At 36.6% G+C, this 26,087-nt stretch overlaps 1 protein-coding gene across 2 annotated transcripts in view; it reads left to right on the top strand.

Annotated features, from left to right (window-relative positions):
* Positions 1-26,087, top strand: part of TFPI (tissue factor pathway inhibitor) — a 101,089-nt gene that overhangs the window by 44,158 nt on the left and 30,844 nt on the right. For both annotated transcript variants that reach the window (XM_017946705.2, XM_009182578.2), the window contains exons 2-3: positions 10,727-10,849; positions 17,749-17,946. In XM_017946705.2, coding sequence (XP_017802194.1) covers positions 10,729-10,849; positions 17,749-17,946 — 319 coding nt within the window. In that variant the 5' untranslated portion in view covers positions 10,727-10,728. The remainder of the gene's footprint in view (positions 1-10,726; positions 10,850-17,748; positions 17,947-26,087) is intronic.

The following is a 26,087-nucleotide window of genomic DNA, read 5'->3' as shown; positions in this document are numbered from 1 at the left end:
CAGTCATTTGCATCTTGGTAACCTGCTTAATAGCCAAATTTTGTTTTGAGTCTTTAACTTCTATGATCCTCTAGTAAAATGAATGTATGATTTTAGGAAATTACAAAAACCAGTTGGGACAGTCCATCCTTGCTCTTTAGTGGTCCACACAGTATTGGACCAACTATGGCATAAAAGCTCTACATTGGGGGGCAAGACTCCTGGTTGTCACTGGGGTCTTTATGGAAATCTCCCTGGATTAAATGGTCCTAATTTACTAATGCCCAGTCTGAGGAGAGTCAGGAAGGACAGAGGTACTTTTCTGAAGTAGAAAGCTGTCTTTGACTTGGCAAGTCCCCACAGGGTATAACAAGGCAAGCATTAAATGCAATAGTTTGAGGCAAAATTGACTTGGTTATGTTAATAACTAGATGGTCAGCAATAGAGCAAGAAAAGAAGAAAGAATAATAGAATAAATGAAAGAGTTAAATTTTTCTTACCTTAGTTTAGTAGGGTTTTCCCCTGGGACTGTGGTCCACGACTCTGGAAGGTGTGGCACTTTCTTGACTCGGGTGTGATAAGTACATCCCCTTTCCACTGTATGAACAGCAGTCTCGGTGGTTAGCAGCACAAGGTAAGCTCCTTCCCAGGCTGGTTCAAGTTTTCCCTCTTTCCACCCTTCGATGAGAACATGATCTTCAGGCTGGTGCTAGTTTACTGGAAATTCTAGAGGTGGTACATGTGCTAAAAGACTTTTAGTTTTGAGGGAAAGGAAAGTGGAAGATAAACCAAGTATATAATTCTTAAGAAATTAACCTTTTGTTTTAAATGTGGGGACATCAGCAGTAGACTTTATAGTCCTTGGTGCCTTTCTGCTGAGAAATTTCCTTTAGCACCTATTTTTATTAGTTTTTAGACCAAAGAAAGCCAAACACCATTTTTATATTTGAGAATGCTTCCTGTATGATTTTATACCAGATAAGCTAAATTTCACCTTTATATTAGTGTGTTACTAATGTTAAACTTAGTTTTAATAAAACTTTGTAGACATACATATTCAAATTTTAATGTTGGACCATAAGGTAAGATTTTTATAGACTCTTTTTAACTTTTTATAATTTTTGTTAAAGAGCAGGTTAGTGATTTAAGAAAAACCCGTTGTGTTTATATTTTAATGTTCAGTTCACAGAAAAACTGGATGATACCTCTTTAAATATAACTAGTATGTTTACACACAGAATTTTCTTTATGATTAATGTTTTAAAACTTGCTTAAACCTTCAAAACAAAACTTTTTTTTAACCTTTTAGTGTAGGTAAAAATCCACATTCTTATGCCTCCTTATAATCCCTTTACCAAAAGTATATTTTACTTTCCTTATACACCTTGCACATAAACTGTTTCTTCAATAGTTTTACATTCAGGAGGCCTAATTACTTGTAAATTATACAACATTTCTGGCATAAATTATTTTTTATAAGTTTTTTTTCTCTTTCATGACTTTCACAGACAGTTCTTCGACATGCCTTAATTTTCTGACTTATTACAAACATCTCTTTCTTTAAACAACCAGTTAGTTTATTTCAGGACAAGAATTTACCATATAACATTCTTTTTACATAAATTCTGCCCCTCCACCTTTTCTTCCTTTTTTTCCAAAGATAATAGCCATTCTTTTCCAAAGAGAACTTCCTTTATGTCTGTGGACTAGACTGTCTAAGGCCACAAGATTACAAGTTACTGTAATACATCTTACACTGTTAACTTTTAGCAAACTTTACTTTTGTTGAAAACCTTGTAAGTTTGGGATTTCAATTATCCTTTGCTATTAATAAGACCTTGTTTAGTTCAAATTAACTTAGAATTGGTATAGATGGCTTTGTCTTTTTTTTGTTGTTTTTCTTTCAATTACCCAGGAGGAGCCATCTTTCGTTCTATCCTGAAGGGACTTCCTCGTAGGTCTGGTCAGACCTTTGTATGGTAATTAAGATTTAAATCCCCTGTTAGGAAACCTGCTGGGTTAGGGAATTTTCAGTGGTTAATTTTAAATCATCTTTTTTTTTTTTAACAGAATACCCCTATAGTTTAAGATTTTTAAGTTAGTAAGCTACCCTTTTGCTCCCCCCCCCACCTTTTTTTCCCCTTAGGATACTTCTGAACTGGTGAGGTATGCTCACAATGAGGTTTCCCCTAAGAGTTATTTTTCTAGTTTCTTCTGTTAGAAAAGTAGGTGCTGCTACAGATTGAATGCATTTGGGCCATCCACGGGTTACTGGATTAATGATTTTTCACAGGAAGGCTAGGCGTTATCAATGGCCTCAGTGCTTTCTGGGTATTCCCTTGTTTACACTGACAACAAAGTGGTATTGGAGTGTTATAGGGTTAAGGAGAATACCTTTAATTATCAATTATAGGTTTTAAATTTACCTTGGCTTTTAAAGGAATAGGGTACACTGTTTTATTTTATTCTTAACTACTTGTATATCTCTCTCTTTCTTTCCTTGACTCCTTCTTTGTCTTTCTGTCTCTTCCTCTCTGTCTCTTTCCCTCTCTCTTTGCCTCTTTTTCTCTCTGCCTCTTTCTTCTCTCTCTCTCTCTGTCTCTCTCTGCTGGTCTTTCCCTGCCTCTGCCAGCCATTTATGCTGCTGTTCTCTCAACCACTGTGGGAAGGATCTAAAACCAGCTGTAACCAAGTGTCTACCTAAGGGAACTGATCTGCATGCCCTGGCTTACAGGTTACCTTGTGCCATACCTTTGAAACAAGGGACCTGTCCAGGCTTCCTTCTGATGGCCAACCCACCTCTAATGCTGGCCAGTCTATTTCACGCAAAGTTCTAACTTTTCCTGGTGTCAGAGTAACACCATAATCTCCCTTAAATCCTTTCTGGAAATTTGTCAACATAATTCCTGGTAGGGTGGGCTTACTTTGTGCCTCACCCATGCTTCCTCAAGACAAAACACCATGCTTACACCACATGCACACCACAAAACAAAGAACGGGGAAAAAGGGCACACAGACACTTTTACAGTTTACACCAAACCAGAATCAAAACCAAACAGAGTATGAAGAAATCCAAGCCAGGTCAAAACCAAAACCAAAGTATCAAGCAATCCAAGTCAAGTCAAAAACAAAAACCACAGTGCCGGTACAGACACGCCATGGGTGATTAGGCCACGCTTCCACTCAAATGGAGTGGGCAAGTTCCAAAGACTAGTCTTACCAAGTTTCAGATGTCCAGACTGCAAGTGCCAGTTCTTTCCTGGTGTTCAGCCACTGCGTTGATCCTCCACGGGGGCCTGCCATGCACTGCTCTGACGAGGCATTCCACTGGGGAAAATGCCTACCTGGGAGCACTCCCAGGATCCACAGCACTCAAGCTGGCCAGAGTCCTCTGAAGGGATGCTCCACAGGGCAGGCCTAAGCTGCCTAAGGGGGTGCCTCAGCCATCCGTTAATCACCTCACTTTCTGGTCAGGGAACCAAGAAATGTAGCAGGACGAGCAGCAGACAAAACTCCTTAGACACCGTGTTAAAGAACGAAGGAGCTTTATTCAGCTGGGAACTTCAGCAGACTTGCATCTCAAAAGCCAAGCTCCCCAAGTGAGCAATTCCTGTCCCTTTCAAGGGCTTACAACTCTAAGGGGGTCCATGTGAGAGGGTCGTGATCAATTGAGCAAGCAGGGGATACGTGTCTGGGGGCTGCATGCACTAGTAATCAGAATGGAACAGAACAGGACAGGGATTTTCACAATGCTTTTCCATACAATGTCTGGAATCTATAGATAACATAACCGGTTAGGTCAGGGATCGATCTTTAACTACCAGGCCTAGGGCACTACGCTGGACTGTCTGCCTGTGGATTTCATTTATGGCTTTTAGTTTTTAATTTTTCTGTCTTTGGAGGCGGAAGTTGGGCATAAGATAATATGAGGAGTGGTCTCCTCCCTTAGGAGAAGGGTGTTATTTGTACTTGCCATTTTGAGAGCACACTAAGAGGGGTGGGCAGGGTTTTTTATTTTTAACACAAGGGGCTTTTACTGTTGTGTCTTTTTTTTTACTGACTGAGTTGGAATGTATAATCTAAGCTAATCTCGATTGACTAATTTGAATAGAGCAAGGATGTGGGTTACAGTGGTAGGACAAGCAGTTTCAGCGGGAAGAATAGTTGTAGAGTGCGTAACTAAGGGAACAGAATAGATGTAAGTTATAAATTAGGACTGGTGGAAAGGGTTGTTTATAGCACAGTTAACTAAAGAAACTGGAGAAACAAAGAACAGGAAGAACAGGGAACTAAAACTTTTTGAAGAGGAATTTATCATTTCTGACATGTGTCTAGTCTCTGTTAGCTGGAGTTGGACTGTACAATAGCTGGAGTTGGACTGTACAATAGCAACTGAACTTGATTGGCTAACTTGAAAGGGGCAGGGGTGTGATTACACTGGTGGACAACGGGAGGGGTAATTTACAGAGTGACTAGCAGATGTGAGCTCTGTAGATAAGGAATGATGGGAAAGTTGTTTACTGAAACTAAAACAAGGAGGCATAAAGGATAAGGAATGTAGTTTGGCTTTGGGAATATGGAACAAAGAGCAAGGATGCTAAACAAGGCAAACTTTTAAAGAGGAACTCTTTTTATATCTGACAACTAAGATCAAAGCAGAACTGAAGGACATAGAAACAGGAAAACCCCTTCAAAACTAAATGAATATAGAAGCTTGTTATTTGAAAAGATCAGCAAATAGCTGGATTGCTAGCCAGACTAATGAAGAAGAAAAAAGAGAAAAAGCAAATAGACACAATAAAAAATGATAAAGGGGATATCACCACTGATCCCACAGAAACACAGACTACCATCAGAGAATACTATAAACACCTCTACACAAAGAAACTAGAAAATTTAGAAGAAATGGATAAATTCCTGGACACATACACCCTCTCAAATCTAAACCAGGAAGAAGTCAAATCCCTGAATAGACCAATAACAAGTTCTGAAATTGAGGCAGTAACTAATAGCCTATCAACCAAAAAAAGCCCAGGATCAGACAGATTCACAGCCAAATTCTACCAGAGGTACAAAGAGGAGATGGTACCACTCCTTCTGAAACTATTCCAAACAATAGAAAAAGAGGGAATCCTCCCTAACTCATTTTATGAGGCCAGCATCAGCCTGATACCAAAACCTGGCAGAGACACAACAACAAAAAGAACATTTCAGGCCAATATCCCTGAGGAACATTGATGTGAAAATCCTCAATAAAATACTGGTAAACCAAATCCAGCAGCACATCAAAAAGCTTATCCACCACGATCTAGTCAGCTTCATCCCTGGAATACAAGGCTCGTACAACATACACAAATCAATAAACATAATCTATCACATAAACAGAACCAATGACAAAAACCACATGAGTATCTCAATAGATGCAGAAAAGGCCCTCGATAAAATTCAACACCTCTTCATGCTAAAAATTCTCAACAAACTAGGTATTGATGGAACGTATCTCAAAATAATAATAGCTATTTATGACAAACTCACAGTCAATATCATACCGAATGGGCAAAAGCTGGAAGCATTCCCTCTGAAAGCCAGTACAAGACAAAGATGCCCTCTCTCACCACTCCTACTCAACACAGTATTGGAAGTTCTGGCGGGGGCAACCAGGCAAGAGAAAGTAATAAAGTTTATTCAAATAGGAAGAGAGGAAGTCAAATTGTCTCTGTTTGCAGATGACATGATTTTATATTTAGAAAACACCATCGTCTCATCCCCAAATCTCTGTAAGCTGATAAGCAACTTCAGCAAAATCTCAGGATACAAAATCAAAGTGCAAAAATCACAAGCATTCCTATACACCAATAATAGACAAACAGAGAGCCAAATCATGAGTGAACTCCCATTCACAATTGCTACAAAGGGAATAAAATACCTAGGAATACAACTCACAAGGGATGTGAGGGACCTCTTCAAGGAGATCTACCAACCATTGCTCAAGGAAATAAGAGAGGACACAAGCAAATGGAAAAACATTTCATCCTCATGGATAAGAAGAATCAATATTGAAAAATGGCCATATTGCCCAATTTATAGATTTAATGCTATCCCCATTAAGTTACCATTGACTTTCTTCACAAAATTAGAAAAAATAAACTACTTTAAACTTCATATGGAACCAAAAAACAGCCCGTATAGCCAAGACAATCCTAAGCAAAAAGAACAAAGCTGGAGGCATCACGCTACCTGACTTCAAACTATACTATGAGCCTACAGTAACCAAAAGAGCATGGTACTGGTACCAAAACAGACATGTAGACCAATGGAACAGAACAGAGGCCTCAGAAATAACAGCACACATCTACAATCATCTTATCTTTGACAAACCTGACAAATATAAGCAGTGGGGAAATGATTTCCTATTTAATAAATGGTGTTGGGAAAACTGGCTAGCCATATGCAGAAAACAGACACTGGATCTCTTCCTTACACCTTATATAAAAATTAACTCAAGATGGGTTAAAGACTTAAACATAAGACCTAAAACCATAAAAACCCTAGAAGAAAACCCAGGCAATACCATTCGGGACATAGGTGTGGGCAAAGACTTCATGACTAAATCACCAAAAGCAATGGCAACAAAAGCCAAAATTGACAAATGGGATCTAATTAAACTAAAGAGCTTCTGCAGAGCAAAAGAAACTGTCATCAGAGTGAACAGGCAACCTACAGAATGGGAGAAAATTTTTGCAATCTATCCGTCTGACAGAAGGCTAATATCTAGAATCTACAAAGAACTTAAACAAATTTACAAGAAAAAAACAACCCCATCAAAAAGTGGATGAAGGATATGAACAGGCATTTCTCAAAAGAAGACATTTATGCAGCCAACAAACATATGAAAAAAAGCCCATCATCACTGGTCAGTTAGAATGGTGATCATTAAAAAGTCAGGAAACAACAGATGCTGGAGAAACTCTTTTACACTACTGTTGGGAGTGTAAATTAGTTCAGTCATTGTGGAAGACGGTGTGGTGATTCCTCAAGGATCTAGAACCAGAAATAGCATTTGACCCAGTACAAATCATTCTACTATAAAGACGCTTGCACACATATGTTTGTTGTGACACTATTCACAATAACAAAGACTTGGAACCAACCCAAATGCCTATCAATGATAGAATGTATAAAGAAAATGTGGCACATATACACCATGGAATACTATGCAGCCATAAAAAAGGATGTGTTCATGTCCTTTGCAGAGACAGGGATGAAGCTGGAAGCCATCATTCTCAGCAAACTAACACAGGAACAGAAAACCAGACACCACATGTTTTCACTCATAAGTGAAAGTTGAGCAATGAGAACACATGGACACAGGGAAGGGAACATCACATACCAGGGTCTGTCAGGGTGTGGGGGGTTAGGGAAGGGATAGCATTAGGAGAAATACCTAATGTAGATGATGGGTTGATGGGTGCAGCAAATCAATATGGCATGTGTATGTCTATGTAACAAACTTGCATGTTCTGCACATACATCCCAGAACTTAAAGTATAAAAAATAAATAAATAAACAGTATGGAAAGGTAGGGGTAGAAAGTAACTTCATAGTGGAGAAACCTAACAATCATTACCCTATTCAGGTGTTTAAGATCAATATCATCAGTCATCAATTATGTTGGTAGTATGTATCCTTGTCATAATGTGACAAAAATGGCACTTTAGCTCTGTTATCTTCTTTCCCAAACCCCATAACCATGGTCTAGTTATGAGTAAAAACATCAGATAAATTCTAATAAGGGGATACCCTGCAAAATGCCTGACCAGTATTACTCAAAACTGTCAAGATCATCAAAAATAAGAAAAACCTGAGAAACTGTCACAGCCAAGGGGAACCTAAGGAGAGATGACAACTGGAGCAATTTGGTATTCTGGATGGGTTGCTAGAACAGAAAAATGCTAGGGAAAAACTAAGGATTAACGCATGGACTTTAGTTAGTAACAATGTATCAATTTTGGTATATTAATGATAAGTGCGCCATACTAACGTAACATGTTAACAGGGAAACGAGGTGTGAGGTGTATGAGAAGTCTCTGTACACTCTTCTCAATTTTTGTTTTTTGTAAATCTAAAACTATTTTAAATAATAGAGTCAATTTTTTTTAAAGGAGATGTTTCTATTAGAAAGACAAGATTATGGACTTATCAAGCAGATCTCTACAGCAAATTCTCTGCTGGTCTATGAGGGGAGGAGATCCACAAATGGTGTTTTATAAACCTCTGTTTTCCAATTTCAAGAAAGTTGGATTTTTCCAAAAGGAAAAAGTTTGTGCATGGTATATAGAAGTTGGTGCATGGATTCATCCCTACATTAAATCTGTTATCACTCAGAACCAGACAGAATTTTTGAGTAAAAATTTAGGTATTTGATTCTTCTTGCAATTGTACTTTATTTGCCTTTTGCTTACTTTTCTCTTTGTTTTTAATTACATACGCTACTATTTAGCTATGGCTTGCTGTGGTATATTGTCATAGTTTTATCTGTCCAACATGCTTCCCTTCTGAAAGAAACAATTTCTTCCTTCTGGGAGTTACACTTGTCCCTTTCCACCACCCAAACCATTAGGTTCCATTAATATTTGCAATGCTATTACATTTTGTTATTCCTGACCCCAGACTGGTTTTGGGTCCACCAAATCTATGATGGTCTCCCACAATTCCCAACTCAAATGGATTGGTCCAAAATGTGGCCTTGTTTCAGGCTGAAACAATCAGAGCTAGTCTCAAGCTGTTTAAGCCTGGAACATAAAGACAAGTAGTCACACTATTTTGATTGAAAAACTTTTAAGGTTTAAAAACCAGGACAGCCCATTGTTCATGCATCATGCTATGCAGAAAAGATTGGCTCACACTGAGAGAAAATAAAGCTGTCTAAGAAGTGTAGCCACAATGAGAGATACCTGGTGGTGCTCAGCTCACCAGCTCTAGCTGTTTCTGAGAACCAATGCAAGCCTGCCCTTGTCGTCTCAGATTGTTCCACATATTCTAGAATAAATAAACTGATGATCCAAATTTGTCAGAGTTGGTTTCTAATCCTAGCACCCAAGGAAAGTCGAAAATACTAAGTTTAGGCAATATCTCAGGCCGCCATTTTTTAAGAGAGGAACTTGCTGAATTTAGATCCCTGGCTCTCAGGGGCCTCAGCAGGCCGCCAACCTCAGCCTGCTTCCTGAACTGTGTGATGCAGAGCATATTCTGTATTTTATACTCAAAGTGTAGCAGGATTGTATATTTTAAAGAATCAAATGGAAATAAATGAATCTCTGAAAAATATGTGTTCAAAAATGTGATAAGGATTAGAGGTTTAGTTTAAAGCTTCTTCAAAAATCATGTATCTATATCAATATGTATATATATTTGTGAATTCAAATTGTTTATGGTATGATTTACAAGATATATGATATCTCTACTGGCTAAAAGTCAAATGTATGTTAACACTCGCAAAGTGTTGTAAGAAAAAAAGGTTATATATCTCACTAGTGATTTTTAATGAAACTTAAAGCATAATGACATTTATTACTTCATTATTATATGACTACCCACAATGGTGTATATTGCAGCTATGATCTGCCACAAACAAAAGCAGACAATTTTCTAGATTGTTTTTGATGAAGTATCTGTCCCTGCATTTGTGAATGTTTGCTGATAAGATCTCGCTTTCCTTCCTGACTGGAATGGCACTGGTGGCTGAAAAAAGGAAGGAAGCAAGTGTTCCCTTCTTTTATTTTCCTGTGTTGCATGATCATTACACTTTTCCTTCCACCTTTAAATCCAAAGAAGTCGTCTTTAAAAAAATAGAGGTGATTCCTTCCTTCCTTCCTTCCTTCCTTCCTTCCTTCCTTCCTTCCTTCCTTTCTTTCTTTCTTTCTTTCTTTCTTTCTTTCTTTCTTTCTTTCTTTCTTTCTTTTTTGGCTATAGATCTTTAAACAATGTTGAAACAGATAAAGTCTCACTCTCCTATTGAAATCTGTTTCCCTTAGAGTGTAAAGTGATGGCTTATCACTTAGAATCACTTTTCTGTGAAACTCTTTTGAATCAGATAACGCCCTAAACTGGGGAATAATGAACTGGGAAAAAGGACTAACTCGAATGTCAGACACTTCTTTTGTCTGCTGTTTTGGCTGTCTGCTGTCTCATAGAAAACCTGGTTAGGAAATTGATGTAAATAATGTATTTTTTAAAGGAAACAAAGATGAAAATTCTGAAAATGTGTTTCCTTTTTAAAAGAAGAACTAGAGCAGAGATAAAGATAAGCCAGGAATTAAAAGTTGCATTAAAGAAGTAATAGAAAAATGCCTAAATAATTATTGGTTCCGACTGAGAAAGAATAGCTGTGTGAAAGATGTGGAAAGTAAGATTGCACATGGAAATGGACTTTAATATATACTTTGCCATATTGATCAGCATTTACCCGTGTCTCTCAATTACTGTCCTTTTTATTTATATTTTCAAAGTTGAAATATGACCTGTTTGCTTGAATATTAATAAATATATGCACTGAATGTGTTTGCCGATAATTCTGAATACTACATATATATTTTAAGTGTGACTCATTGAGTATGCACAGAGAAATGTATGTGTATACACATAAAATGTCATAGGCATATGAAGTACGAATACGATGTTTACTGGTCTGTAAATGAGTCCATATGAACACTTTATTTATTTGATATGTATGGGTTCTGCATTTCAGAGATGATTTACACAATGAAGAAAGTGCATGCACTTTGGGTTTCCATATGCCTGCTGCTTAATCTTGCCCCTGCTCCTCTTAATGCTGATTCTGAGGAAGATGAAGAATACACAATTATCACAGGTAAAATATTAGAAGCATTTATCTTTTTAAGCTAGTTAAAGCTCTCAATTTTAATCTAAAAAATCTACCATATTTTTCCATTGTAGAGAGAAATTAGTTTTTATTGAAGTGATATTTTTCTTTGGAAATTTATTATACCGAGTGCGTATGCGTGTGTGTGTGTGTGTGTGTGTGTGTGTGTGTGTGTGTTAAACAGTCCAAAACCAAGTAACTTTAGCTGAAAGACTTCTCTCTTTTTTTCAGCACACAATATTAAACACTGGAGTAGCTCTGGGCTATTGCAAGGAGAAAAATGTTGTAAAAACAACTCCCTATGACATTTGATGCTAACCTTTGGCTAGGAAAAGTGTGAGGAGGAAAGGGAACTTCAGACATCTGAGTTTTCAGCTATTCTCTTTCTTCCCCATATTTCCAAAATAAAAACTTCCCAGTCAAGACTAATATAAAAATCTAGTCAACTAGGACACCAAAGGATCTAGTAATATAAGTTAGATCTAATCCCATAAAATTCTGTGTCTAAAAATGAGAATATTAAAAATAAAAAAATAGAGCATGGAGAAGCCTGTATGGTGATGGTTACTGTGGATATATACCTTTATTAAAGTAACATTTTGTGGCAAATTAGTAACTGGTGACAGAAATCTCAAGCATTGGTATTAATGAGAGAATATTAAACAAAATGATAGCTTATTTTTGTATAGCAATTTAAGATGTAAAAAATATTTCCATAAATGTATTCTTATTTGATACCTCTAATAGCTCTTTAAAATGACCGTGTTCAGTGTACTTTAATAAAGTGTGAATAAATACATCTTCTGGGCCTGAAACTGAGGAAGGTGCTAGAGAAACAGGTATGGCTGAGATGAGGTGCTCAAGAATCTCGTTGCTTCCTAGGGGAGTCTGAACGGTGGACAGTTTATTTCCGTATAATGTAGTAAACAAAGTGACAGAAGCATGGAGAGTGCTGCTGTTGATGGGAAAAGGAAGGAGATTCATTCAAGCTTGGTTTTCTGAGGGCTCTGCAAAGGGAATTCATGATATAAAAATTTCCTAGAGGCCGGGCACGATGGCTCACGCCTGTAACCCCAGTACTTTACGAGGCCGAGGTGGGCGGATCACGAGGTCAGGAGATCGAGACCATCCTGGAGAACACGGTGAAACCTCGTCTCTACTGAAAATACAAAAAAATTAGCCAGGCGTGGTGGCGGGCACCTGTGGTCCCAGCTGCTGGGGAGGCTGAGGCAGGAGAATGGCGTGAACCTGGAGGAGGCAGAGCTTGCAGTGAGCTGAGATCCCGCCACTGCACTCCAGCCTGGGTGACAGAGCAAGACTCTGTCTCAAAAAAATAAAAATAAAAAATAAAAAATAAAAAAAATTAAAAAAATTAAATTTCTAGAGATGAAATATTACTTAGTAAAAACCCTCATGTGCCTTTTTGAAAATAGGAATTTGGACATTATGAGTTTCAATTCCTCATTCAGCTTTTTCCTTAAAAGTTGGTGGGTTAAAATTCGAACATTCCAGAGGTTACAGAAACAAGGAAGGTGGAGGATAAAATAAGTCCTAACAGGGAAAAAAACAGGCAACCTCACTTGTGGGAAGTGAGAAGCAAATCGATCCAAGTGTTCCCTGTAATGTCCCAGTCCAATTCTCCTCAATTGGACTGAGAAAATGAATATTGGATAACCAGGAAGTTCCTGAAATTGTTGCGGCTGCTGCCATAGTCAATCAATAATCCAGAATTAAGTCATCAGTAATTAAGCCAGAATTTAAAATTACTATAAGGTAGCTTCCAAACCTAGGTGGATAACAAATAATTTTGATATTTAAGCTAGACTTAAAGACCTCTTCACCAGCTAGTTGCAGTTTTATCTAGTTTTGTTTTGTTTTTGTTTAAAATAAATTTTTAAAATAACCCAATCTCACATCTAAAAAATTCTATTTTGGAGATACAATTTATCCCATGATGCTAAGGTCATAACATCATTTTATAGAAGTATATTATTTAATTGAAATAAGGTACTCATCATTAATAGAAAAATGCATCAAATTTTATTGCTTCTCTCACAAGTAAATAGTAGGTGATTTTTTATCAGTCCAATCAACAGGGAGGATAATCTATAATTAACTTTAGATAAGACAAAAATGATAACAAAAATAGTGGTGATAAGCTTTTTAAAACAATTCCATTGGGCTAGGAGAGAGAAAATTAAGAGTGAACATTTAGTGAAAAGCAAGTATCTTTTGTAGGATTTAGAATCAGACAGACCTGAGTTTGCAGGTGCAGTTTGCCACCTAGTACCTTTGTGAGACTGAATAAGTTATTTAAACTTTCTGACTCCCAGTGTCCTAAGCTGTAAATGAATAATTTAAATAACTGATTTCCTATGGTTTTTAGGTAAAAAGTAAAAAAGCGTCTGGCACATTTTCTGACACGGAGAAGGTAAAGTGTACATGTTTGTTCTTGCCTGCCAGGGAAAAAAAAAAAAAGTCAAATTCTTTAATTAGATGCAAGCAGCATGTAGATTCTTAGATGGTAAGTTACCTGAAAGCCCTAGTTTTGCAAACAAGTTCCAAGAGGATGAGTATTCTTACAGTCAAGGGCATGACATCTTTTCAGGCAGCAAATACTATAGTAAGCCCTCTATCCAACATCCCAGGACATGGGGCAGGGGGCGGCGAGGGGAAGGCAGGATTGTAACCTTTAGACTACGAGACATAAAATTCATGACATCGAATGCGAATGATTTCATGTAAACCATAATTCTATTTATATGGCTGGATCAGATTAAATTCCTTTTACATTGCCCTGTATGTGTTTTGCTTTCTCATGACTGCTGGAAGTTAATGATTACCTCTGTGAACATTTCCCTCAAGTCTCAATTTCAAGTCTCAGGAAAGTTATCGCTGACCCCTTCAGGCTAATTTAGGTATCCTACTGTTCACTCGCACAACACCCAGGACTTTCTGAATATTTGCGTAAGTCCTTAGTGTCTATGTGCTCCATGAACGAGGGGCTGCTGTCATCTACTTTACTGTCATATCTGTAGTGACAGTACAATGCCTGACACATGGCCAATACACAATTATTCACATTCAAAAGGGTTTTTTCAAAATAAGACATGAAGATCAAGGCAGATTTCCATCCCTTTCGGGTGGAGTGGCATGGCACTGTGGGTCACACAGCACACCTGGCCATTGCTTGAATCCAGGGATGCTGTGCTTAGGTGTGGGCTGCAAGATCACTGCACAAAGAATATTCTAACACAGGATTTCTATAAGAAATACATTAAAGTGTGAATAAAGACAAATAATCACCTAGTAATTAACAAAATATAATTCATAAAAGTTAATATTTAGTGTTACTCCTAGAAAATTTCTATAAAATTATCACCTACTTCTATTATTGAAACCATTTTTAGTTTCATAAAGGTGAATGTTTGAAAATAAAGGTTGTTAATTGAGTGGAAATTATATAATTAAAATTGTATGCTTGATCCAAATGCTAGTTTAGGAATCTCAGTCACATATCTGTGACAATATCGTGCAGTTATTAAGAATGTGTGAGATAGCTGTTGTAAAACCATATGAGGATCAATTTTAAACCCATCATTTATGGTGTGAATTTCAGTCATTTACTTAATTTCTGCAATGATATTTTATAATTTATAAAATGAATATAATAATGCCTAACTCAGTAGGTGGTTATGATCATTCAAGGGTACAATTACAAAAACGTCAAGAGTATTGTGATTACTCAGTGAGCAACATTAGCTATTATTGCTAGGTACTACTACGGCTAGTTTATCAGCTTTTGCCTTTGTGGTGCACTGCCACCACCTGCTGGCGAAATTACTAAATAGCAGATTGAACTTAGGGTGACTGTATTTTTAATGCAGAAAATGGAAAAAAGATTTAGCTTGATGATAAACCCCATCAAATATATTAAGAATAAAAAGTAGAGAAATCACCAAATAGTATCTGATAAAAATTATTGATTTATAAAAAATGACTTCTGAATGTACATGGCAACTCAGGTATTAGGTAAAGTTCCCTGTGTTTTGCAGATACAGATTTTTATTCAAGTTTTCTATCTGAAACACTGCCTCAATAACAAAGTTCTAAAGTAATGTTAACTTGGGACTGAATAACATCACATTATATGAGAATTTCTACAGCAATTCGAGATAATGGTATACAGCTGTAAAATTTAAAATGCCAGAATATTTGTATTCCTGCTTTGTTAATTAAAATTATGTGAATTCTGGGGTCCAATATTTGAAGAACCAATCGGTCACATTTTTATTGGTTTCAAAACAAACATGTCTAGAGTTCAGAAACTCACGATACGAAATTCGATGATACTTGTTGTGGGCCTGCTGTAAGTCAGATGCACCACTTAGGGTCTTCACACCAACTTTTCCGGTTTCTCATAACAACTCAAAATGTCAGCTCGGCATTCTAAAATCCTTAAGTAAAGATAAAAAAATATAAACTGTATTTACAATTATTCATAAATGTACCACTCAGAAAAAAACATTCAATGATTTTTAAATTTAAACTGACAATTATAACTTCAGTGATAGAGAAAATATGTTTTAACAAGTCATTTTGGTTGACACATTTTTCTATTTTTAGGAAGTATTTTTAACAATCCTCAATTATATTTATGTTATGAATTTCTATTTAAAAAGTACTTGTGTATCTAATATAAGAAAAATGGAGAATTTTACCATGAAGTACTCATATTTATAGGTACCAGAAACTTTCTATATGCCTGAGAGACCTTCTAAAGCAAATTGTCATATTTTAGATAAATTCATCAACATAAAATGTTAGATAAAGGATTTGAAAAAAAAAGAAATGACATTTAAACTTGTCAATGTTCACCAATATTTCTTAACTCACTTTGATAAAATTATTTATATATAGACTATAGATATTTATTGGATTTAGTGACACTGTTATTTGTTTAAAATTATTTTCAAAATCATGTCGGTAAACACAAACATTACATTTCGTCAATTGAAAATAACTCCAGAGAAATTTGAAGACACACAAATACATATGTGCATAAAACTCAACTTTAGTTAAAGGTTTGATCAACATTCTTACTTGCTAATTAGCTATTTTATGACTGTGTTTGGTGCTGAAACTATCCTTCTTTCATAATAGTTATCTGTCATATATTATTCTAACTTAACAAATTCTGGACCTGAAAAACATACTCTTCTATCAGTTCTGTCAGCTCAATTTATTTCAATTGAAAAAAAATAATCAATTAACTTACCAAATAGATCAAAGTAGTGAGATGATAGTATGTAAATTTAGCTAGAATTTTTAAAAATTGAAAGCAGTGTTAGTAGTTGAGATAAAATTTACATGTTCAAAAATAATTAGTGTCACGTGAATCAAACAGCATGAAAATGCCAACTTACGTATAGAAAACTGTATTTTTAACCCTTCCAAGATTGTAAATACTACCTACAATTTTATGACTCATATAAAAAATTAACAATATCATTTCAATCATTTTATTACAAAGAGTTTTATCATTACTAAAATAAAACTAATACTTGCTATGAATTCAAAACTGATGATTAGAATAATAATATATTATGGGTGGAATGCGAGTAATAAAATTATCTAATTTAACTTTTATTATATGCATATTTTCTCTTTCAAAAAATTCACGTTTTGAAATTACAGGAAATTTAAAACAGATTTCTTTTGAGACAATCATACTCCAAAAACTTATCCTGTATTTTATGCCTTAAAAATATTTTATGTGAAAATATTAAAGTCTCATCCATTCATTTTTGTTGTTGTTGTTCAAAGTAAACTATTTTAGAATGCATGAAAACACTTTTTTTCAAGATATTTATACTCATCTGTTTAATTTAATATAATATTGCTGCCCCCAGAGGAAAAATTGGTTTAGGTCATTTATTGGTTTCAATATTCCCCATAAGAGATTAATAATCAATTGCCAAAGACATAGAAAGTACATAGACTCAATAGGCAGAAAATATTCAAGAAGTATTATATGGCATTTTTGTCATTATTCTTTTAGTTGCACCACCCACAATTTTCAGTGTCTATCTTTACTGGTAAACAAATAGAACTTATTTAATATTAGGCTCCTATTAATTTTATTGGACTTGAAAAAAGTAAAATGTTTAAAAAATCTAGTTGAGTTTCCTCTATTTGTATGCCCATTTCCAGGATAGAAAATTCTGTTATGAAAATTAGTAGCTAAGTATTTAAAGAAAAAATATATAATTTGAAGTCAAAAGAATTGCCTCATTCTATTTAAAACATAGCATTATTTACATTATTTCAGCATTATTAAAACCCAAGGATGGTATGGTAAGTTAAAAAAAAAGCACCATGAAGTATATTTTTCATAACATCAAACACATACATTTTCATAATTAGGGAATGGTTTAATATAGTGTTATATACATATGTGTGTGTGTGTGTGTGTATCTATATATATATGAATGTGAATATGCTGTTGCTTTTAAAGAGTTGTTTTATGTGTAAAAAGTGACACAAGTGTAGGTTAAGGAGAGAAATTCAAAGAACTGTCCACTAGCTGAGTTAAAAGAAAAGGTCTATTGGGGGCACATCCACTTGAATGAAGTTGCCTTACAACAACTACTCAATTCCCTCCCAGTTCGGTTGGTATGATTTAAGCAATACCTCTCTAACAAGAGTCTAGAAGTTGTGTCTCATTTGGTGAATTTATTAACTTTATCTACAATTTTGGTAACTTTCTTATCAGCATGTTTTATTGCACTTTTCCTTAAAATCAGGATATATTAAAAAGGAAATAAAGAATATTATTATAGTGTTGATGGAGATTACATATTATATCTTTTATTTTTACCTTATAGATACTGAGTTGCCACCACTGAAACTTATGCATTCATTTTGTGCATTCAAGCCAGATGATGGCCCATGTAAAGCAATCATGAAGAGATTTTTCTTCAATATTTTCACTCGACAGTGTGAAGAATTTATATATGGGGGATGTGGAGGAAATCAGAATCGATTTGAAAGTCTGGAAGAGTGCAAAAAAGTGTGTACAAGAGGTAGGTTTCTGGGAACCTTTATTACTCAAGACCCTTTAGGGCTATTGAGTCTAATTATGGATTTGATAATTTAGGGAGAAAAGTAATTTCATGCTATTTTAATATTTCCAAGGAATCTTTTATTTCCACATTTTTAGACTTTCAGGGAAGTCTAAAAACATTTAAGGAAAATGATAATTCTGAATTGTTCCATGAAATACCCATATTTATAGGTACCAGAAACTCTCCATATGCCTCAGAGACATTTTAAAGCAAATTATCAAATTTTAGATAAGGTCAGCTTGCACATTCAACTATCATTTTTCATTTTTTCATATCAGTGAATTACCAAATATATGAGGCCTCATTTATTGTCTTATATACTCTTCTCCATAATAAAGACAGAAGAAAAAATCCTCAACTCATGTTCACAGAATTGTGACGTATTTTTGAAATAAAGTGGGTGTAATTCAGTCTCCCAGACTTGTAATCTCAGTTGGCAGAAGAAAAACTGTTAGTCACATTGACTTAGTCTTTCCTTTGTTAACACAATGGTCTCATCTCTATCTTCTCTCAAGATCATGAATCTGGAAACTGAAGCTCTATGGCTCTTATTAGAAAATGCTAAGCTGCATAAAATAGTACAACTGTATATGAAATTTAAGGTTTTTTTAAATTATTGGAACCTTGAAATACTACAGGAAATAAAAATAGAATACCATAGAAAAGAAAAATCATCCCTGATGACCCCTGTGGACTTTACTAAACCCAATGTTTTATATTAATATTACTAAGTTACAAATTTCAAAAGGATATCATATTATATTAAACTTTTATTCTACATTAATCCTACTAAAATTTAACTTTTTTTGCAAATTTTGCTAATTACCTTATTGTATGTGATTTTGTATCATCTCACTAAGATAAATTACAAATAATTACTGACAAAAATGTTGAATTTTTTTTAAATCTCAGGTTATTCTTCCAAATTGTAAGTTACTCAAGCAATAGAATAAGCTGAGTTGCTTTTATTTGCCTAGTTTCTAGCACAATATTCTACCATAGCATGTTCGGAGAGCTGGATGGACGCAGTTGAGGTGATACAGAAATGATATTTCTGGTTAGTAACACTACATGTCTTGTTTTTTACAAATCAGGCAGCTCTGCATTCGCACTCTGTTACTGCTTTCTAAATACCTTTTACTAAACAGCCTTGGCATCATGGTGCTCTTGGCCTGTGCGAAAACCTCAATGTGGTGAAAAGAGTGAACTTCTCTCCTCTGTAACTCTGTAAGATGTTTTGTTGTATGCTCCAGAGCTAAAAGAAGAGAATAGACATGAATATATTTCCTTAACCTCACAGCACTGATTTCTGTTTCCTCTCCATAGACACCCTAGGAATGTTACTAACACAGTTTAGGCAGCTCAGTGGTCCTCAGTGGTGCCTTTGGTTTTTGTGATTGCTTGATCTTTTTCCATTCATCACAGATTTCTATACCCCATTTTCTTCCATACATATTGGGCCAAGTATCCTTTTGTGTTGAGTTGAGAATCATTCTTAGTTGTCAGTACCTTGGCTAGAAGCCTGGTTGCCTCATTCTTTTTAATCCCCACTCTTCCATTTACCAGGCAATTTATTTTCATCAACTGGCCTCTTCTTTGAAATATATACCTGTTCTTTTTATATATGTGCATAGATCAACTCTTACAGTTTATCACTGTGCAAAAGTTACTCTTTTCTTTAAAGGTTAGTCAATGTAATCATTTTTCTCACCAGTGATAGCCTTGCTTATCATCATTTAAAATATAATTTCTGGCTAGCATGTAAGTGTAACTCTCTTACCCCATCTCCTCATTATCTATCAAAAGTCACTTGAGGCTGGGTGCAGTGGCTCACACCTGTAATCCAAGCACTCTGGGAGGCCGAGGCAGGTGGATTACCTAAGGTCAGGAGTTTTAGACCAGCCTGACCAATATGGTGAAACTCCATCTCTACTAAAAATACAAACATTGGCTGGGCATGGTTGCATGTGCCTGTAGTCCCAGCTACTCAAGAGGCTGAGACAGGAGAATTGTTTGAAACCAGGAGGTGGATGCTGCAGTGAGCTGAGATTGTGCCACTGCACTCCAGCTGTGCAACAAAGAAAGACTTCATGAAAAAAAAAGTCACTTGCCATTATAGTATGAATGTCTGAGTGTCTTATGCAGCAGACTACTGATAAGGATATAGCTGGTATATAGAAAAAATATGGCTAGACTTTTAGAAACGCACCTAGGAAGAGAATTTAATCTGCAGCCATGATGGAGAAATAGAACAAGACTTTCTCTCCCAATATAAAGAACTATAAAACTGGGCAAAATGTAAAAAACTACTGTTTGCAAACATTGAACAAAAGGCAGTGTAGAATTGTGACCTCTGGGAGAAGGTAAATACATATGATGAGCCCTGCAATCTTCCCTGCTTCCTGTGTGAAGGCATTCAAAACCGCCATTATAGGAAGGAAACCCAAGTACAGCATGGTGGTCTCTCTGAAGAGAGGAGATGGCTATTAGAGATTAGAAAGTGGAAGTGGCTGTGGTTTTCTAACAGTGTGTGTTATATGGTTTCGCTCTGTATCCCTACCCAAATATCATCTTGTAGCTCCCATAATTCCCATGTGTTGTGAGAGAGACTGCTGGGAAACGATTGAATCATGGGGGACAGGGTGGGGGGCAGGTGGTCTTTCCCATGCTATTCTCGTGGTAGTGAATGGGCCTCACATGATCTTATGGTTTTAACACACAGGAGTCTCTGCGTAAGCTCTCTCTTTGTCTGCCGCTATCCATGTAAGATGTGACTTGCTCACAGTAAGTTGGTACCAGTAGAACGGGGTGTTGCTGAAAAGATACCTGAAAATGTGGAAGTGATTTTGGAACTGGGTAACAGGCAGAGGTTGGAACAGTTTGCAGGGCTCGGAAGAAGACAGGAACATATGGGAAAGATCCGAACTTCCAAGAGACTTATTGAAAGGCTTTGACAAAAATGCTGAGAGTGATATAAATGATAAGGTTCAGCCTGAGGTGGTTTCAGATAGAGATGAGGAACTTGTTGGGAACTGGAGCAAAGCTGACTCTCACGTTTTAGCAAAGAGACTGACAGCATTTTGCCCCTGCCCTAGAGATTTGTGGAACGTTGAACTTGAAGAAATGATGTAGAGTATTTGACAGAAGAAATTTCTAAGTACCAAAACATTCAAGAGGGGACTTGGGTGCTGTTAAAGGCATTCAGTTTCAAAAGGGAAACAGAAAATAAAAGTGTGGGAAATTTGCAGCTTGACAATGCAAGTGAAAAGGAAATTACATTCTCGAAATGTCCCTGTCTGACAGCTTTGAAGAGAGTAGTGGTTCTCCCAGCACACAGTTTGAGATCTGAGAACAGACAGACTGCCTCCTCAAGTGGGTCCCTGACCGATGAGTAGCCTAACTGGGAGGCACCCCCCAGTAGGGGCAGACTCACACCTCACACGGCCAGGTACCTCTCTGAGATGAAGCTTCCAGAGGAATGATCAGGCGGCAAATTTACTCTTCAGCAATATTCGCTGTTCTGCAGCCTCTGCTGCTGATACCCAGGCAAACAGGGTCTGGAGTGGACCGCCAGCAAACTCCAACAGACCTGCAGCTGAGGGTCCTGACTGTTAGAAGGAAAAATAAAAAACAGAAAGGACATCCACACCAAAACCCCATCTGTAGGTCACCAACATCAAAGACCAAAGGTAGATAAAACCACAAACATGGGGAAAAAAGCAGAGCAGAAAAGTTGAAAATTCTAAAAACAGGAGCACCTCTCCCCCTCCAAAGGAATGCAGTTCCTTGCAAGCAATGGAAAAAAGCTGGATGGAGAATGACTTTGAGGGGTTGAGAGAAGAAGGCTTGAGATGATCAAACATCTCCGAGCTAAAGAAGGAAGTTCGAACCCATTGCAAAGAAGCTAAAAACCTTGAAAAAAGATTACACGAATGGCTCGCTAGAATAACCATTGTAGAGAAGTCCTTAAATGACCTGATGGAGCTGAAAACCATGGCACAAGAACTACGTGACAAATGCACAAGCTTCAGTAACCGATTTGATCATCTGGAAGAAAGGATATCAGTGATTGAAGATCAAATGAATGAAATGAAGTGAGAAGAGAAGTTTGGAGAAAAAAAGAGTAAAAAGAAACAAAGAAAGCCTCCAAGAGATATGGGACTATGTGAAAAGACCAACTCTATGTCTGATTGGTATACCTGAAAGTGACAGGGAGAATGGAACCAAGTTGGAAAACACTCCGCAGGATATTATCCAGGAGAACTTCCCCAATCTAGCAGGGAGGCCAACATTCCAATTCAGGAAATACAGAGAACACCACAAAGATACTCCGCAAGAAGAGCAACTCCAACCCACATAATTGTCAGATTCACCAAAGTTGAAATGAAGGAAAAAATGTTAAGGGCAGCCAGAGAGAAAGGTTGGGTTACCCACAAAGGGAAGCCCAACAGACTAACAGTGAATCTCTCAGCAGAAACTCTACAAGCCAGAAAAGAGTGGGGGCAATATTCAACATTCTTAAAGAAAAGAATTTACAACCCAGAGTTTCATATCCAGCAAAACTAAGATTCATAAGTGAAGGAGAAATAAAATCCTTTGCAGACAAGCAAATGCTGGGAGATTTTGTCACCACCAGGCCTGCCCTACAAGAGCTCCTGAAGGAAGCACTAAACATGGAAAGGAACAACTGGTACCAGCCACTGCAAAAACATGCTAAATTGTAAAGACCATTGATGCTAGGAAGAAACTGCATGAACTAATGAGCAAAATAACCAGTTAACATCATAATGACAGGATCAAATTCACACATAACAATATTAGCCTTAAATGTAAATGGGCTAAATGCTCCAACTAAAAGACACAGACTGGCAAATTGGATAAAGAGTCAAGACCCATCAGTGTGCTGTATTCAGGAGACCCATCACACATACAGAGACACACATAGGCTCCAAATAAAGGGATGGAGGAAGATCTACCAAGCAAATGGAAAACAAAAAAAGGTAGGGGTTGCAATCCTAGTCTCTGATAAAACAGACTTTAAACCAACAAAGATCAAAAGAGACAAAGAAGGCCATTACATAATGGTAAAGGGATCAATTCAACAAGAAGAGCTAACTATCCTGAATATATATGCACCCAATACAGGAGCACCCACATTCATAAAGCAAGTCCCTAGAGACCCAAAAAAGAGACTTAGACTCCCAGACAATAATAATGGGAGACTTTAACACCCCACTGTCAACATTAGACAGATCAATGAGACAGAAGGTTAAAAAGGATATCCAGGAATTGAACTCAGCTCTCCACCAAGTGGACCTAATAGACATCTACAGAACTCTCCACCCCAAATCAACAGAATATGGATTCTTCTCAGCACCACATAGCACTTATTCCAAAATTGACCACATAGTTGGAAGTAAAGCACTCCTCAGCAAATGTAAAAGAACAGAAATTATAACAAACTATCTCTCATATCACAGTACAATCAAAGTAGAACTCAGGATTAAGAAACTCACTCAAAACCACACAACTACATAGAAACTGAACAACCTGCTCCTAAATGACTACTGGGTGCATAACTAAATGAAGGCAGAAATAAAGATGTTCTTTGAAACCAATGAGAACAAAGACACAACATCCCAGAATCTCTGGGACACATTTAAAGCAGTGTGTGGAGGGAAATTTATAGCACTAAATGCCCACAAGAGAAAGCAGGAAAGATCTAAAATTGACACCCTAATATCACAATTAAAATAAATAGAGAAGCAAGAGCAAACACATTCAAAAGCTAGCAGGAGGCAAGAAATAACTAAGATCAGAGCAGAACTGAAGGAGATAGAGACACAAAAAACCTTGCAAAAAATCAATGAATCCACGAGCTGGTTTTTTGAAAAGATCAACAAAATTGATAGACTGTTAGCAAGACTAATAAAGAAAAAAAGAGAGAAGAAAATAGATGCAATACAAAATGATAAAGGAGACATCACCACTGATCCCACAGAAATACAAACTACCATCAGAGAATACTATAGACACCCCTACGCAAACAAACTAGAAAATCTAGAAGAAATGGATAAATTCCAGGACACATACACCCACCCAAGACCAAACCAGGAAGAAGTTGAATCCCTGTATAGACCAATAACAGACTTTGAAATTGAGGCAATAATTAAGAGCCTACCAACCAAAAAAAGTACAAGACCAGACAAATTCACAGCCGAATTCTACCAGAGGTACAAGGAGAAGATTTTACCACTCCTCCTGAAACTATTCCAATCAATAGAAAAAGAGGGAATCCTCCCTAACTCATTTTATGAGGCCAGCATCATCCTGATACCAAAGCCTGGCAGAGACACAACAAAAAAAGAGAATTTTAGACCAATATCCCTGATGAACATTGATGCAAAAGTCCTCAATAAAATCCTGGCAAACCGGATCCAGCAGCACATCAAAAAGCTTATCCACTGTGATCAAGTGGGCTTCATCCCTGGGGTGCAAGGCTGGTTCAACATATGCAAATCAATAAACGTAATCCAGCATATAAACGAACCAAAGACAAAAACCACATGATTATCTTAATAGATGCAGAAAAGGCCTTTGACAAAATTCAACAGACCTTCATGCTAAAAAATCAATAAATTAGGTATTGATGGGACATGTTTCAAAATAATAAGAACTATTTATGACAAACCCACAGCCAATAACGTACTGAATGGGCAAAAACTGGAAGCATTCCCTTTGAAAACTGCCACAAGAAAGGGATGCCCACTCTCACCACTTCTATTCACCACAATGTTGGAAGTTCTGGCCAGGACAATCAGGCAAGAGAAAGAAATAAAGGGTATTCAATTAGGAAAAGAGGAAGTCAAATTGTCCCTGTTTGCAGATGACATGATTGTATATCTGGAAAACCCCATCATCTCAGCCCCAAATCTCCTTAAGCTGATAAGCAATTTCAGCAAAGTCTCAGGATACAAAATCAATGTGCAAAAATCACAAGCATTCTTATATACCAGTAACAGATAAATAGAGAGCCAAATCATGAGTGAACTCCCATTCCCAGTTGCTTCAAAGAAAATAAAATACCTAGGAATCCAACTTAAAGGGATGTGAAGGACCTCTTCAAGGAGAACTACAAATCACAGATCAACGAAATAAAAAAGGACACAAACAAATGGAAGATCATTCCATGCTCATGGATAGGAAGAATCAATATTGTGAAAATGGTCATACTGCACAACGTAATTTATAGATTCAATGCCATCCCCATGAAGCTACCAATGACTTTCTTCACAGAATTGGAAAAAACTACTTTAAAGTTCATATGGAACCGAAAAAGAGCCCACATTGCCAAGACAATCCTAAGCCAAAAGAACAAAGCTAGAGGCATCACACTACCTGATTTCAAACTTACTACAAGGCTACAGTAACCAAAACAGCATAGTACTTGTACCAAAACAGAGATATAGACCAATGGAACAGAACATAGTCCTCAGAAACAATGCCACACATCTACAACCATCTGATCTTTGACAAACCTTAGAAAAACAAGAAATGGGGAAAGGATTCCCTATTTAATAAATGGTGCTGGGAAAACTGGCTAGCCATATGTAGGAAGCTGAAACTGGATCTCTTCCTTATACCTTATACAAAAATTAATTCAAGAGGGATTGAAGACTTAAATGCTAGACCTAAAACCATAAAAACCCTAGAAGAAAACTTAGGCAATACCACTGGGACACAGGCATGGGCATGGACTTCATGTCTAAAACACCAAAAGCAATGGCAACAAAAGCCAAAATAGACAAATGGGATCTAATTAAACTAAATAGTTTCTGCACAGCAAAAGAAATAACCATCAGAGTGAACAGGTAACCTACAGAATGGGAGAAACTTTTTGCAATCTACTCATCTGACAAAGGGCTAATACCCAGAATCTACAAAGAACTCAAACAAATTTACAAGAAAAAAACAAACAACCCCATCAAAAAGTGCACGAAGGATATGAACAGACACTTCTCAAAAGAAGACATTTATGCAGCCAACAGGCACATGAAAAAATGCTTATCATCACTGGCCATCAGAGAAATGCAAATCAA

This window comes from Papio anubis, chromosome 10 (genome assembly GCF_008728515.1).
Source record: "Papio anubis isolate 15944 chromosome 10, Panubis1.0, whole genome shotgun sequence".
Lineage (NCBI taxonomy): Eukaryota > Metazoa > Chordata > Mammalia > Primates > Cercopithecidae > Papio > Papio anubis.
The sequence above is the reverse complement of the archived record's forward strand: the minus strand, read 5'-3'. Positions and strand labels throughout refer to the sequence as shown.